Consider the following 14,753-nt stretch of genomic DNA (forward strand, 5'->3'; position numbering starts at 1 on the left):
GCGGTACTGGAGAACCTACTTAATCTCTATGGGTGCCCGAAAAAACGTTTGTCATGGTCTTGGGTTTTGGTTCTGGATCGGGAAGTGAGTTTTACTGCGTCTGCGTCTTTGGGTTGGTATTTACTACTATAAACCATCCAATGGTTCATAATTAAACCGCTCACCCTCTTGGCGCTTTTTTATCGAAGTTTTTTGGATGTTTCGAACGTAGCGCCCCACAGTGAGCACTGGCTATGCTGGTACCTGCTGGGGAAAAACTAACCCCCCATTGAGGGGGGCCACACAAACACTGCGACATGGAAAGTTAGCACGCGACAATCGGGTCGAACCGATGAGTATCTATCTGTGGCTGAGGCCACGACGAGCACACGATCACAACGTTTTTCCCCTCGTCCCACAGATGGCACGGGCATCGGAATGGGAGTGTGAATGTGAATGTGGTTGGGACGGTTGGGGTGGTGTGAGTGCGTTCGTGAATAATTTCACGCTTTTTACCTGTTGGCTCGCCTGCGCCGGGCTTTGAGCGGCGCCGAAACGCTGCCTGGCGAAACGCTGCTTGTACTTTGGCAGTTCTTAAAGCGGCAAGCGCTCGGAGCATTCTCAGTTCTAGCCGTGGCATTCGCGGCACCACAACCACTCCATCGAAAGCCAGTGACCATAACCACGGAGCCATAACCAGAGCCAAGGGCTGAGATCGGTTTGGCCCATGAAATGTGTTTAATTACCAATTGCAATTAAAACAGTTTCAAGTGCACAGAGAACGTCACAAGAGCAGAGAGTCGTTTAAGTCTGTTTCAAATTGTGCCACAAAAGCGGAGCTTCAAAATGGAACTGAAAGGTGTGCATCAGCAGAATGGTAACAGCAATGGCATCGGTGCGGCTGCAGGAGCAGAAGGAGAAGAATCAGCACCAACAACACAGACACCGACACCGACAGCAACAGCAACAGAAACAGCAACAGAAACCACAACAGAAGTAAGTAAAGCAAGAAAGCCAGCGCCCCCACCCGTGCAACACTCCATAAAACAATCACGGGGCAAAGAGCTAATGAAATTAGTTTCAAGTGCAGTGCCGGGGCACCGGCACCGGCACCACTCGAGTGTGGAGTGGCGGGCATAAGTGGATGGCCGCCATATGGCGACAGATTAGAGAATTGTAAGCCACAGTTAAGTGTGAAAGTATGCGACCCACACCAACACCCACACCAGCCAAAGGATGGGCATAAGGATATGTGGTACTTGATACCGGGTTATGGCTGTTATGCTGTTGTGTCAGTCCTTTAGTCATGATACTGCGTGGCTCCAGCGTTGCTTTGTTTTTTTTTATGGCTTTATGGTCATTATAATCATTAAGTCAGTCAGTCTTTAATTGCAGGGCTAATCGACCGACAAACGAAAATGCGATTTACAATCCACCGCCCAACGCACAGGCAGACAGAGAAGAGAAGAGGAGAGGAGAGCAGAGGGCAGCGGATAGCAAGAGCAGGGAAAGACTTTGTCTAGCGGATATTAAATGCATATCTTATACGGTTTATTGCCCCACCGGCGTACATAGTGAGTGCCACAGAAACAAAACACAAAAGCAAAGAAAAAACCATAATTCCCTGAAACTGAAACTGAACCGAACCGAACCAAACCGAGTCGAAACTTATCTTAGACAGCCTTCAAACTGCTCGCGGGCCGGCACTATTCTCTAACAACACACTTTCCAGATATATTGTACTCGTAGTACTCGTACATATTCCACATGTTATTAGATACTATATGTTTAAGTGCGCATTTCGTGGGCATATCGCAGGGGCGGAAACCCGTTTCCACACGAAAGATGACTGCAATGACAGAACCGATCCGAACCCTCAACTTGATCAAATGGGGAACAGCCCAGTGGGAAATAATTCTGTGGTATTACCACATACGGAAGCTGAATGCTTAATCAGTGACCAGCAGACTTGGGGGAACTTTTCTTGCATTTAAATAACGAATAATTCCCCATACCATTCCATACCTACAACCATTCATCATCCATTAAGGAGCACTCTCGTTGCCATTAGATAACAAATCTGAAGTTCAACAGCCTCTCAATATCTATGGTCTCGAAACAGACAATATATATACCGTAGAGATATATTTTGTAAGGTATCATTGCAAAATGAATACAAGATTGTAACACCTTTGGCGTAGATAAAGTGGATAGGCAAACAGTTGGGCTTTGGCTTTGGCTTTGGCTCCGGTTCTATAATTTCCACAGACCCATAATGATGCAGTTTTCGTTTTCATTTATCTCCGTAATTGCCTACGCCACCGACCCCATCGTATCTGTGTGTCTTTCTGAGTTATTATTTTATTTAAACAGCCTTTTTTTGCTGCTTTGTTATTTACGAATATGTTAAGGGCCGTTAAAACAACAGTTAACGACACCACCGCAATACCCCTGGTTGGCTGGTTGCTGCTGTGCAAATACTTTACCCGATGTATTGCTGAAAATAGATATCCATTATACATATTAGTATAAAATAAATGTAGTACTCGCAATAATTATCTATCTATAATTAATGACCATAATACCCATAACGCGAGAGTGCTTTAAAATCATTTGAAATGTGCGTTTTATGCCCCAACTCGGAACAATAGCTCTGAGCCGTGTTCTCTCGTGCTCTCTCGTCTGTGCACTTGTGTCAATGAATATTGTAATTGCTTTAGAGACACCGACCGGTGAGTGAGTGAGTCATTAACTAGAATCCAATTGTCTGTCTGTCCAATCAACGTGTGAACTTTTTGCTGCACAAAAAGTGTGCGATGTTGAGTGATGGATCTCAATGCCGGGGAAGTTTCCCGATTAGTGGCTGACCAGAATGGAAATTGAAATTATGATGAGTACTAAAATCATTTAAGCACTTTGTCGACGGGGGGTTTTTTCTGTTTTTGCTGTTTTTCCAAACCTAATGGCGGGGCTCTAATTGCTAATTTATATTTATAGAACAAACTGCATTCAGATTCAGATTCAAAGGCCCTTCTGACTATTCCCTTCGCTTCGCTGATTCATGAAATAAAAGTTGCATGTAGCCAATTTCAACGCAAACTTCCATTAATTTAAATGAAAGGGGGACAACTTTGAGAATAAAATAATTATAAAAACAATGCACAGAATGACTAAATGAAAAGTTTCTTCAACATTCAACTAATGAGCTGTGCACACACACACAATGAGATCAGCCAAGATCTAGATTCTTGAATGATTCATGAGACAGTTGTATTCAAAGCTCACTAAAATTGTAGCAATATGAACTCTTTCAACCATCGCACACATTCATAAGACGGAGTGATTGAGTAATCCTTGATATCCGCGATAAAAGTAGCATCAATCGAGTGTCGCATTCCCCGCTCAAATCTTATCACGTTACACGGAAACAATTATAAATATGTCACAATGAATGGATACATAGTGATATGTGGTATATGGCATGTGGCATTATCTATCTGTAGTAAAGAGAGTATACAAGCTTAGATACATATTTGCGTGTGGCTTATCTGGGAATTCAGATTTGGAAATTCCAACGCTGCTGATACTCGTAGTCGCAGTCACTCAGCTGAGTGTGTGTGTGTGTGAGGCAAAAATCCACCGCTAATGAGTGTCTAAATATTTAGTCATGTGTCTGGAATGCTGGGCAAACACGTATAACTCATGTTTGGCGGGACTCTGACATCCAATCTTTGATCTCTTTTGCAGAAGGTGGATGCAGAGAAACAGCAGGCCGAGCGCTCCAATTGGGGCAATGGCCTGGAGTTTCTCATGTCCTGCATATCGGTGTCCGTGGGTCTGGGCAATGTCTGGAGATTTCCCTTCACGGCCTACGAGAATGGTGGCGGCGCCTTTCTCATACCCTACATCATTGTGCTCTTCCTGATTGGTAAGCAGAAAGCTAAAAAGAGAAACGTATTCTGAGTCCCAATTTGATTCTTTTTGTCCGTTTTGCAGGCAAACCCATGTACTACCTGGAAATGATCATGGGACAGTTCACCAGTCAGGGCACTGTGAAGATCTGGTCTGTCGTGCCTGGCTTTGTGGGCGTGGGCTATGGCCAGGCCTTTGCCACCATCTGCATCATCACCTACTACTCCTCACTGCTGGCCCTGACGCTCTACTATCTGTTTGTGTCCTTCCAATCGGTGTTGCCCTGGTCCTACTGCTGGGACGACTGGATCAACTGTGTGAACTCGAGGCCCCAGGAGGAAGCGGATAGCCTGCTCTTCAGCAGTAGTAACATTACCGCCCTGGCGGACACAGACACGGACACCGGGAAGCTTCAGAGCAGCTCCGAGCTCTATTTTCTGTAAGTTCTCATTTGGGGGGGGGATGAACGACAGCTCTCTTTTAACTCCCTATGTGTGTGTCTTGATAGGAATGTGGTGATCAAGGAAAAGCTGGACATATCCGACGGCATTGGTGACCCCGACTGGAAGCTGACGTTGGCTCTGTTTGTGTCCTGGGTGGTCATCTTCCTGGTGATCATGCGCGGTGTTAAGAGCTCTGGCAAGGCTGCCTACTTCCTGGCCCTGTTCCCCTACGTGGTGCTATTCATTCTGCTGGTCAGGGCCGTCACCCTGGAGGGTGCGCGGGACGGCATCATCTTCTTCCTGGAGCCGCAATGGGGGGAGCTTCTGAATCCCACAGTTTGGAAGAATGCCGTCGTCCAGTGCTTCTTCTCGCTCGCTGTCGGCTCGGGCCCGATCATCATGTTTGCCTCCTACAATCGCTTCGATCATGGCATCTACAGGTGAGCAGCACTCATAATGCATCAGGGAAGATCCTTCTTAAACATTTGCTTGATTATTATCAGAGATGCGATGATTGTCACCACGCTGGACACGCTGACGAGTCTGCTGGGCGGCATTACCATCTTTGCGATTCTCGGCAATCTGGCGCACAACCTGCAGATCGAGAATATCCGCGATGTGGTGCGCAGTGGCACTGGACTGGCATTCATCTCGTATCCTGATGCCATATCGAAGTTCCAGGCGGTGCCACAGCTCTTCGCGGTGCTCTTCTTCTTTATGCTGTTTGTCCTGGGCATCGGATCGATTGTGGCCCTGCAGAGCACGATTGTGACGATCATTTGCGATCAGTTCAAGGCCTGGAAATACTGGAAAGTGGCGTTGGCCACCTCCATATGTGGGTTCCTTATGGGCCTGGTCTATGTGACACCAGTAAGTGCAGCTGGCAATTATTTTATTTTGTTTTTCTGGCTTTTAATGCTGTTTCTGTCTGCCTCTGGCTAGGGTGGACAGTGGATCCTGACGCTGGTGGACTTTTATGGCGGCACCTATGTGGTCTTCATCTTGGCCATCTTCGAGCTGGCAGGCATTGTCTGGATCTACGGACTGCAGAACTTTTGCGATGATGTCGAGTTCATGTGCAACCGAAGGGTGTCCCTCTACTGGCGCGTCTGCTGGTCCTTTTTCACGCCCGTCATGATGATTGTCATCTTCATCTACTCCATGGTCACCATCGAGCCCATTACCTACAGCGAACAGTACTTCCCGGAGTCCGCAAATGGTGTGTAAACTTAGATGCAGTTTGGGTCATAATCTCAAATCTCTGATCTCTTTAGTGGCTGGCTGGCTGCTGTTTGGCATCGGAGCCGCACAATTCCCACTTTGGTGGATGTGGTACATTTCCCATCACAGGGAGGGCAGCTTGGGACAAGTGAGTATTTGGAGATTGAGTTCCTTTTCGATCAGCTTTTTCTAATAAATTTCCCATTCCAGTCTCTTGTGGCATCGCTGCGACCCAGCGACAAGTGGGGTCCGGCCAATCCCGAGACGAGACGTGAATGGGTGATCTTCAAGAACGAGAAGGCCGCCCAGAGAGCCACCAAGAAGCAGTCCTCCAAGCTGGGCGCCTTCTGGCAAAAGCTGGGCCACTTCTGTGGTAGCAATAACTAGGAGAGTAGATGTCCAGATTAGATCTGCGATATCTGAGATTAGGTTTATGTTAGTTATATGCCATTATCAGTCTCCATGAAGCCATCACAAATGCCGACACCAAGCGACTCACACACAGACACTTCAAACGATTATATCGAGTGGAGTGCAGTGGACTGGAGTGTTGTGATTGATCCCTTGTTAGCATCATTTACATATATGCATAAATATATTATTTAAATGCCATCCCCCTTTTTTTTTTTTTTTCCTCTTTGTTATCCTGTGTAAAAATCGTATCGTAAAAGATAATAAATTATGATAATCATAAATCAAAATTGGCATTTTATTTGCAGGAAGCACATTTAAATAGTACTTAAGTATTAATTATTTGCATTACCTGTTTTCTGCTGAAATATCCAATGCTCCTATCCAATTCCAAGAACAAAGATGGCAAATATTTTTAGATTTTATATTTTTAATTTATTTTTATTCAGTTTTTGTTGGTTTTTCTTTCATACAAAGCCCTTTATTATTGTTAAAATTTCAATTTTCTCTTTTGTTTTTTGTTGGTTTTTTTAAATTAATAATTTACATTTTCATGGGGGGGGGAGGTTGGGGGGAGGTGTTCCTTCTTTCTATTCCTACCTCTCCCACTGATCGAATCTCATCTCACTCTCGATCCTTGTTCGTTTCTCTACTTTCTCTCATATTCTCGATCTTCTTTTTTGTTGGGAAGGGGGTGGGAAGTGTACATTATAACAGTACAGCAAATTGATTTTATGTAATATGGTAAATTTGCTATAAATAGTGGGAATTCTTACGACGTAAATGCTTAATGAGCAAAAAAAAAAAACAATTACAATCGTTATCAGATCTGATCAGTTTATGCTACATACATAATACATATGATATATACTATATATATGTATATGTATACAAAATAACAAATCGTAAGTCTAATAAACATTCTTAAAATTCATATCTCAAATACAAATACAATATTTGCATTAGTTTTGGTTTTGTGTTGTTTTTTCTAGGGTATTCTCAATTGTGTTTCTGTTTATTTTTTGTTTTTCGGTTTAGGGCTTGGGGTTTTCCTTAGCTTTAGATTCTTGACTTTGACCAAACAACATTACGCGGGTTCTATGAACTGCCTTCTTCTAGTGTTTCTGCTTTTCTTTTGTCGATTTTTTCTATGACTAGGCTTTGGAATCGCCACTCGTCCTTCATCTTCATCATCCTGTTATCTGTTATCTGTTTTCTATGTTTATGCTATTTTGTGTCTGTGGTTTCTGTACTTCTGTTTTTCTTTTTTGTTTGTTTATTTTATTTTTTAGTTTAGTTTTTTTGTTTTGTTTTGTTTTTCAATCGTAAAATACTAATTTAGCAAATGTAGGCACCCTAAATATTAAAGCTTTTGCAAAACACGGTTCCTCGATAAGATATACAATATAACAATATATTTTGTTTGGTTTCTGTTTCTGTTTCGGGTATCGGTTTCATTTATTCGTTTAAATTTAAATTTAAATATACAAAACAATTAATTCAAAATAAACTATTTTTCCATTGGGGGTTTTTGTTTTTTGTTTTTTGGTTTCTTTTTTTTCTTTTGTGGTTTTTAATTAAATCTTCCTACGCATTTCTTTAAGAAATCAAATCTTTTCCCTTTCATTTATACTAATTTATTTAAGTTTAATTTAGATGTACTTAGCTTTAGTTTAAGGTTTAGTTTTAGTTGACTTTAGTTTTATATTTAGTTGCATTTACTTTAGTTTCGGTTTATTTTTTACCATTTTTTGTTGTTGTTGTTGTTTGTTTGTTTAAATCATGCAATGCATTCTAGTTTAGGTTTTCATTTCCTTTAGGTTTTCTTTTTGTTTTTTTTCAATAAAAAATTGTTTCACTTCTCGCCAGCTTCTTCGCGCTCATCTCTAAGTCCTCTACATCATTCTCATCGTCCTTTATTGTTTAGTTTAACATAATAATTGTTCTTATTCGGTTTTCGCTTTCTTATTTTTTTGTTTTCCTTTTAGTTTGTCGTTTAATAAATTGGTCTTTGCTTCGGCTTTCGATTTAGCTACTGAATACATTACTATAATACATATAAAGTCAAATATGATCTTATTTGTTGTGTCGTCGCGGGCTCTTCTCTGGGTATATACTCTCTAGACCGTCTGTACATGTATGTATGTATATAAGTATAGGTAAGTATTTATATCTATCTGTGTGTGTGTTTGTGTGTTTGCGTGTGTGTGTACTGCATGTGTATATGTATGTATTTTCCTGCATACCTCATTCTACATACAATAGTTGAAAGAGTGGAAAAAGATGTAAGGGACTAGAATCTGGAATCTGGGGGGACACTCTATTTACATAGACTATAGTTCTGAGCGTGTAAATGTACCCAAAACAAAGAACAACTGTTGTATTTCGGCTTGGGATTGTGGCATTATTCTGGTATTCCTGGTATTCGATGGACGATTGAGAGAATTTGTATCCAGTTGTCGGCTCTAAGATCAGGCGTGTGCAACACTTTGTGATTTTCGCAGCACCCCACGAGCTCTACGATTCGCTGAAGAAAAGAATATATACATACACAAGATATATTCATCATGTATGCATATGCAATTAGAATCCGTATTAGAAAAATATGCAAAAACAACACAGACAAAGTAGACAACACACAGGACACAGGACACTGGACAGGGGACTGGACAAACGATAGCAACAGGGACAACGATTGGACATACTACATACATATGTACATACATCCGAAAGGAACAACATTTAGCCAAAGACATGGTGTGGTGCACATTCATGATCGATTTATTTGTATGTCATGTGTCCTGTGTCTGCAACTGCAACTGCAACTAATTTCCGGCTTGAAGTGATTCTGTTGAATGTTCCATTGGTTGTCTTGTTGTGCTTTTTGTTCGTTTTGTTTTTAGGTTCAGTTTTCAGACAGAGATTCCCATTAGTTGTTTGATTTTGATTTCCTTTTTGGTTTTTAGTTTTAATGGTATTTTGTATAATAAAGACCTGTCATTTGAAATTTCGGTCCCTCATATCAAAGTTTTAGTTTTGGTTTTGTTTCGCTTTAAGTTTTGTCATTTTTTTATCATTTTTGTGGGGCTCAAGGAAACCAGTTGAAGCGGAAATTTGATCTTGTACCAATTATTCGATTTGATATATCGCTTATCGACACACACACACATATATAGTAAATATATCGATATATATTTGTTCGTTTAAAGTTGTTGTTTTGTTGTTGTAGAGTTGAAACCCAAATATGCATCTATACATAACGTTAAAGCTGGGCGTGTGAGTAAGTCTTCCCACATGTCGGGTGTGTCATGTGTCGAGTGTAGATTGTTGGATAGTTTGTGTGTGTTTTGAGTTTTAAGTTTTGAGTGAGTGAAGTTTCTGGTATGTTCTGTACTGTAAGTTGTTCTGCTCTTTTCCGATCGGTTCGGATCTGTTGTATACTCGTATTCTTGTGATCTGTTCTTGTTCTGTGTCTCGTGTAGATCTTTGTTATTTTATTATGTGATAAAGCTATTTTGACAGCAGTCTTGAACGTTCATTTCAATTTAAATATTCAATATTATAAATAGGTATACACACATTTTTGTTAAGGGTTCGTTTAGTTCGTTTGTTTCGTTTGTCTTCTTCTCCTTCTCTTTGCTCTTCTTTGGGATTCTTAGGAAGGTCTTCCACCACCTCCTGTTTCTTTCCTTCGTTCGGGGATATATTTTTTTGTATATTACTCGTAAGTTACACCTATCAGACAGTTGAGAAACTTTTGGTTTTCTTTGCATTTCTTTATCTTTATGAGGGTGCCAAATCGAAGATCATCTCGGGTGCTGTCGCGGGACTTGGGGTTGCTGTGGCTGTTGTGGGGATGTTGGCCGTGGAGTCGGACTTCGTTTTCAAAGGTTAACTCCGATACATTAATTGGCTTGGGGCATCTACAGCACCTATGGCTATAATATAGTCTATAGATTAAACAGATATTTTGATCCTTTCTGGCCCTTTGTGGTTCTGTACGGCTTCTACATATTCGGTTCTAGAGCTTGCGGCAGGGGCTTGGACTGGGGCTAGGAACGGGGTCTGGGCCTGGGCTTGGGGGCACTATCTGGGGAATTCAGTTGTATATTTTGTTTGCTCCTGATCGTTTTGTTTGTTTTTGAGTCCTTACAAAGCATTTGTTGATGTTAGGCATTCTCCTAGATTTTACCTTATTCTCTCTAAGTTTTCGAGTAACTTCGATGCCCTCTGTTAATACTTGTAATAATAAGTATATATGTATGCATATATAGTATATATAATTCCTTTTAGAATCGTTAGAAAATCTTTACGTAGCTCGGCCACTTCTGCTATTATGTCTACTCGTAAACTATATCCTTTGCTTGGGGAATTCCTCCTACATTTCCTTACACCACTTTCACAGTTCCTACAGCTCCTCCTACGCCACTCCGCTTCCGATTTATTCTGCCCTCTAATCTACCCTCTACCCTCTATTCTGTAGCCTAGAGTTTGTTCTTGTAAATTAAGTTGTGAATTTCTAAATGTAATAATATGTTACAAAAGTTCAATTAAAATTGCTCTCCTCTCTCTATATCGAATTGATTACTCTACTTTACTTTTACTTTTTCATTTACTTTTAATGTACTTTACTTTACCTTTACTTTTAATTTCGTTTTAGTTCTGTTTGTTTGTTTTTGTTTGGGTTTCTATTTAGTCTATGCTACTATCAACGTCTTCTCGTCACGTAAGTAACTCCCTCGAAAGCTAGTCAGGTTCTTAATTGAGTTCATAATTTCTTTTGGTAGAAAAGAAAAAGGCGAAAAATAACAAACAACTCGAAATGATAAACTCGTCTAGATATATAGATATATGTATAATATATACCGATATATAGGTATGTAGAAAAAGAAGACAACTAACAAACGTGGTTCCATTAAATTGGTTTTTGTTTCATTAGTTTAGTTAAAGCCAGACACTAGTAGATGTACAATAGTATATGTACTACTTGTTGTTGTGGGTTGTTCCTCACTTCTTTGTTCTTTGTTTCTTTGTTTCTTTGTTTCTTTGTTTCTTTGTTCTTCGTTTGATTTTGGTTACTGTTTTAACGCGATTTCTAGTAGATAGTTCTTATAACACCATACGCCTTACAGTTATACAGATAGTGGGTTCTTCTTCATGTTCTTGTTGTATATATATAATTGTTCTAGTTGTTGCTGTTCGTATTTCCATTTACATTTTGCATTACATAAAACACACACAAAAATGCGTACAGAGGAAGGGACATGTTCTGGATGGGCATGGACATGTAGGTGGGAATGGATGGTCGTTGCACAAAAGATATTACAGCAAACGGAGTGTTTCAGGGAGTGGATTTGTGGTGTGTTTAAAGTAGGTTCTTTGAGCGCTTGAGTTGCTGTGGGATTTTATTATGATCTGTGTATGATAAAGCACGCCCCTCCACCATACTGATTCCGATCACATCCGGAACATTCCCTCCCTCTCGAACACACACAGGCACAGGCACACGCACACACATACATACATACATACATGGTTTAGTATGCAAAACACAGGCTGCACCTCTCGGGGCACCCAAAGGAGAAGATTTACAAATATTTCTATAGCCTAAAACTTAGAAAAAAAAATATATTACACCATTGTATATGACAAGTATATAACATATATGTATGTATGCATTTATTGTATGTACGAGTATGTATATGCTAGCGTTTATCCTTCTCTGTTGAGTTTTGTTTGTTTGTTTGTTTCTCATTCCGAAGAGGCTTTATTTACAAAAGGCCGACATTCGAAAATCGACTTGTAGAATTACTAATATTACTATTACCACTATTATTTACTATTTACTATTATTACCTAGCACTATTACTACTATTATTGCATACACGTTCTCTCTTTCTAGTAAACTTATTCTCAGTGATCTTTGTTGAGGCAATCACTGAGGCGGCGGCTCTGCCACTCGTCGTCGTCATCGTCATCGGCATCGATGTCGTCAGTGCTGCAGTCAGTGGGTCCGTTATCGTTATCGATTTCACAATGCCACCGCTAGCGTCGATTTGCTTTGGCACCAGGGCTGTTGCTGCTGCTGCTGCATTAGCGCTGAATACCGGCGCTGAGCTCGATGATGGTACAGTCATCGTACACATCTCCATGGCATTTTGGTCCTGTGTTGGCGAACTGTTACTGTTCGTGTTCGTATTTGTTGGCGATTCAACATCCTCTGGTATGACCGGTGGTATTGTCTCACCAACACGGTGCAACAGGTATTCCAGTGACTGTGATATTCCCCGATACTGTAACTGTGCGTGTGACGACTGTGCTACGGACTGTGACTGCGACTGCGATTGGGATTGGGATTGCGATAACGACGGCGAATGCAAACGTTGCCTCAGCGCGGTCTCAGCGCCTACTGGCGGCACTATCGACGACGACATGGCTTTTTGTTTTGACATTGACATTGACGTTGACGTTAACGTTGACGTAGTTTTGGGGGATGGGGGCTTTAATGGTTGCATCTCGATGTTAATCACGGAACTGGAGCGCTCTCTTCTCTCTGATATTCAGCTGCCGTATTTGTTGGAAGATGCGTAGCTATTAACTGCAGATCCATTTGATGGCATGTGAGTATCAGGCACTAAATGTGGTGTTCTACTAGATATAGGTGGCAAAATAGGGCTTGTTGGCCAATGGTAAGTAGCAGCGGCGTTATTGGATGAGGGAACACTTCTATGCAAAAAGCATTATTCGATTGTTAATTGTCGTTGTTGTTATCAAAGTACGCTTTCGAAAAACAAATTTAACTTTGGCGATTCTGTATGGGTGTGTATCTGTATCGGTGTATCGGTGTATCGGTGTGTGTGTATGCATGAGAAATCAATGAGAGATCAATGACAATGGATAGAAAGATATGGATATTCTTATGATATGTGATAAAGCCATGAGAATAATTAGTCTTAAGTCTTCAAATATGTACATATGTAAAAAAGTAATCCCTGAGCTTAGTAACTGTCCATTTATCGAAGAGAGCTATCGATAGCATCGATTGAATATCAAAACGAATGCAAAAGAGCATTTCCATTTGTATATTTTTGCTCTTCGATGCTCTGCTGTCCCTGAATCAAAGCGTCACAGTCGTAAATCATATGAATCTTGCATAGAAGATGGAGTAGGAGGATGGTTTTTTTTCTCTTTTTTTATAGGGGGAATCACAGAGTTTTGGGGATGTAATTTGGGGGATTCAAGTGTGCAAGTGGACATCAAGTAAATTTATGTGTATAATATATATTTACAAATGAAGACTAGATGATGGCATGGCATCTCATGAGGCGCTTCCCCGCACAATTCACAGACAACGAAAACAAATTGAAATGACAGGCACAAGATTCGCTTTAATGATAGACATGTGGAATGGATGTGGAATGATGGATGGAAATGGGGAATGGGGAATGGGAAATGGTTATGGGAATGGGAATGGTGATGGCAATGAAGAGATGAGTGGATGAGGATAATGGACATGACAAAGACACAAAGAAAGATAGAGACAAAGAAAGAGTGGAGCAAAGGACTCACCTTGAATGGGGGAACAGCATGGGGGCTGCATTGAACATCGATTGGGGCGTTGGCTGTTGGATGGGGGCTGCAGCAGTGTCTGGATGTAAAAAGTTCCGTCGTTGCTCGATGCGCTCCTGGTGTTGGGTCAGACAACGAGACAATAGGTCCGGAAGGCTTTCCATGTGCTCCTACGAAAGGAATAATAGCATACAAACATACATATATATATTTATATTGTGGTGTATGTGTGTGTGTGTGTGTTTGTATATAAAGTGGAATCAGTGGCATTTAATTTCAATTTCAATTCGATTGTTTGTCATACTTGTAGGTTCTGCATTTTGTCCTCTAGATTTGTTAGACGTTCCTCGATGGCATCCTGGCGGCTAGACATGTCCGATATTATCTCGTAGACGGTATTTTGTGTCTGTGAATGTGAAATGCATTGGTATCGTGTATCGGCATATATGTTATGTACATAGCTACACATTCTAATTACGATAATTGCTGATTACAGATATTCTATAAGAATTTTAATGTATTTTTGGTTGCTAGCTACCTTGGCCATATCGGTTATTGTGTTGGCATTATCCATTAGTTTGCGCTGATCCATTTTAACCTTTCGCAACCTGCATCGCATTGGAAGAGTCATCAACATTATAGAGATTACATTATTTCGGTACTTTTAAATACAAGTAGTTGTTTCGCCAACACATTAGCACTAAAATCTCATTCTATTTGCAGTTATTTATGATGTTAGTTTGGTTAGTAGGAGGAGGCTGCTTCTTGGTCTTACTTTGCGTTCTCATTAAAACCTTACAGCCTTACAATTTCGTTATGCACTAGCACACCACACATACGATCCGATCCGATCCTGTTGTTGGAATCGTTGATCGTTCTACTCCGGCCTCTGCCGGAATATTAATTTTATAGATTTTGTTTTCGAATCGGACAACAGCTTACAGCACGTCTCAGAACATTTGAGATTTCAGCCGGCAATATCGGATAAAAGCGAATAAAGAAATGCAAAGAATATCCATAAATAAAAAGGTGAATTGTTGAATAATCAAGGCAAGTTAAACGGCAGTCTTACAGTTCTGAAACGCACTGCATAGTAAAGATCACTGAAAATGGTTTATTTTTTGTTGTTTTTTTTGTGTGTGTAAAATTTGTTGTGCCGTTGTGGGTAAATATTTAATTAGATTGTAGAAAAAACATAATTCATATGGGTAGATATAT

The 14,753-nt window shown here is 40.6% G+C and overlaps 2 protein-coding genes across 24 annotated transcripts in view; one reads left to right on the plus strand and one right to left on the minus strand.

Annotated features, from left to right (window-relative positions):
- The first annotated feature begins 593 nt into the window (after positions 1–593).
- On the plus strand, positions 594–6,256 carry LOC117899007 (sodium-dependent nutrient amino acid transporter 1). The gene is made up of 8 exons (XM_034808759.1): positions 594–975; positions 3,727–3,907; positions 3,976–4,330; positions 4,400–4,774; positions 4,838–5,204; positions 5,277–5,553; positions 5,609–5,703; positions 5,766–6,256. Exons 1-8 carry the CDS (start codon positions 826–828, stop codon positions 5,940–5,942), a joined length of 1,977 nt encoding a protein of 658 aa, XP_034664650.1. The 5' UTR covers positions 594–825; the 3' UTR covers positions 5,943–6,256.
- Positions 6,257–6,987: 731 nt separating this feature from the next.
- Positions 6,988–14,753, minus strand: part of LOC117889618 (small conductance calcium-activated potassium channel protein) — a 64,817-nt gene continuing 57,051 nt past the window's right edge. For 16 of the 23 annotated variants that reach the window (XM_034794052.1, XM_034794051.1, XM_034794049.1 and 13 more), the window contains 4 exons: positions 14,074–14,143; positions 13,840–13,941; positions 13,536–13,705; positions 11,375–12,692 (listed from right to left, as the gene is read on the minus strand). In XM_034794052.1, coding sequence (XP_034649943.1) covers positions 12,527–12,692; positions 13,536–13,705; positions 13,840–13,941; positions 14,074–14,143 — 508 coding nt within the window. In that variant the 3' untranslated portion in view covers positions 11,375–12,526. Of the gene's footprint in view, positions 8,494–11,374; positions 12,794–13,535; positions 13,706–13,839; positions 13,942–14,073; positions 14,144–14,753 lie in introns of those variants that run through there. The other 7 variants (XM_034794046.1, XM_034794057.1, XM_034794058.1 and 4 more) reach the window with 6 other exon arrangements.

This window comes from Drosophila subobscura, chromosome A (assembly GCF_008121235.1).
Source record: "Drosophila subobscura isolate 14011-0131.10 chromosome A, UCBerk_Dsub_1.0, whole genome shotgun sequence".
NCBI classification, from domain to species: Eukaryota; Metazoa; Arthropoda; class Insecta; order Diptera; family Drosophilidae; genus Drosophila; species Drosophila subobscura.

What these genes read in the sequence shown, in the direction of transcription:
- LOC117899007 (XM_034808759.1), top strand. Translation starts at nt 826, where the DNA reads ATGGAACTGAAAGGTGTGCATCAGCAGAATGGTAACAGCAATGGCATC. An exon ending in AGCTCCGAGCTCTATTTTCT is followed by an intron (nt 4,331 to 4,399) that starts GTAAGTTCTCAT and finishes GTGTCTTGATAG; the next exon opens with GAATGTGGTGATCAAGGAAA. An exon ending in GCCTGGTCTATGTGACACCA is followed by an intron (nt 5,205 to 5,276) that starts GTAAGTGCAGCT and finishes GCCTCTGGCTAG; the next exon opens with GGTGGACAGTGGATCCTGAC.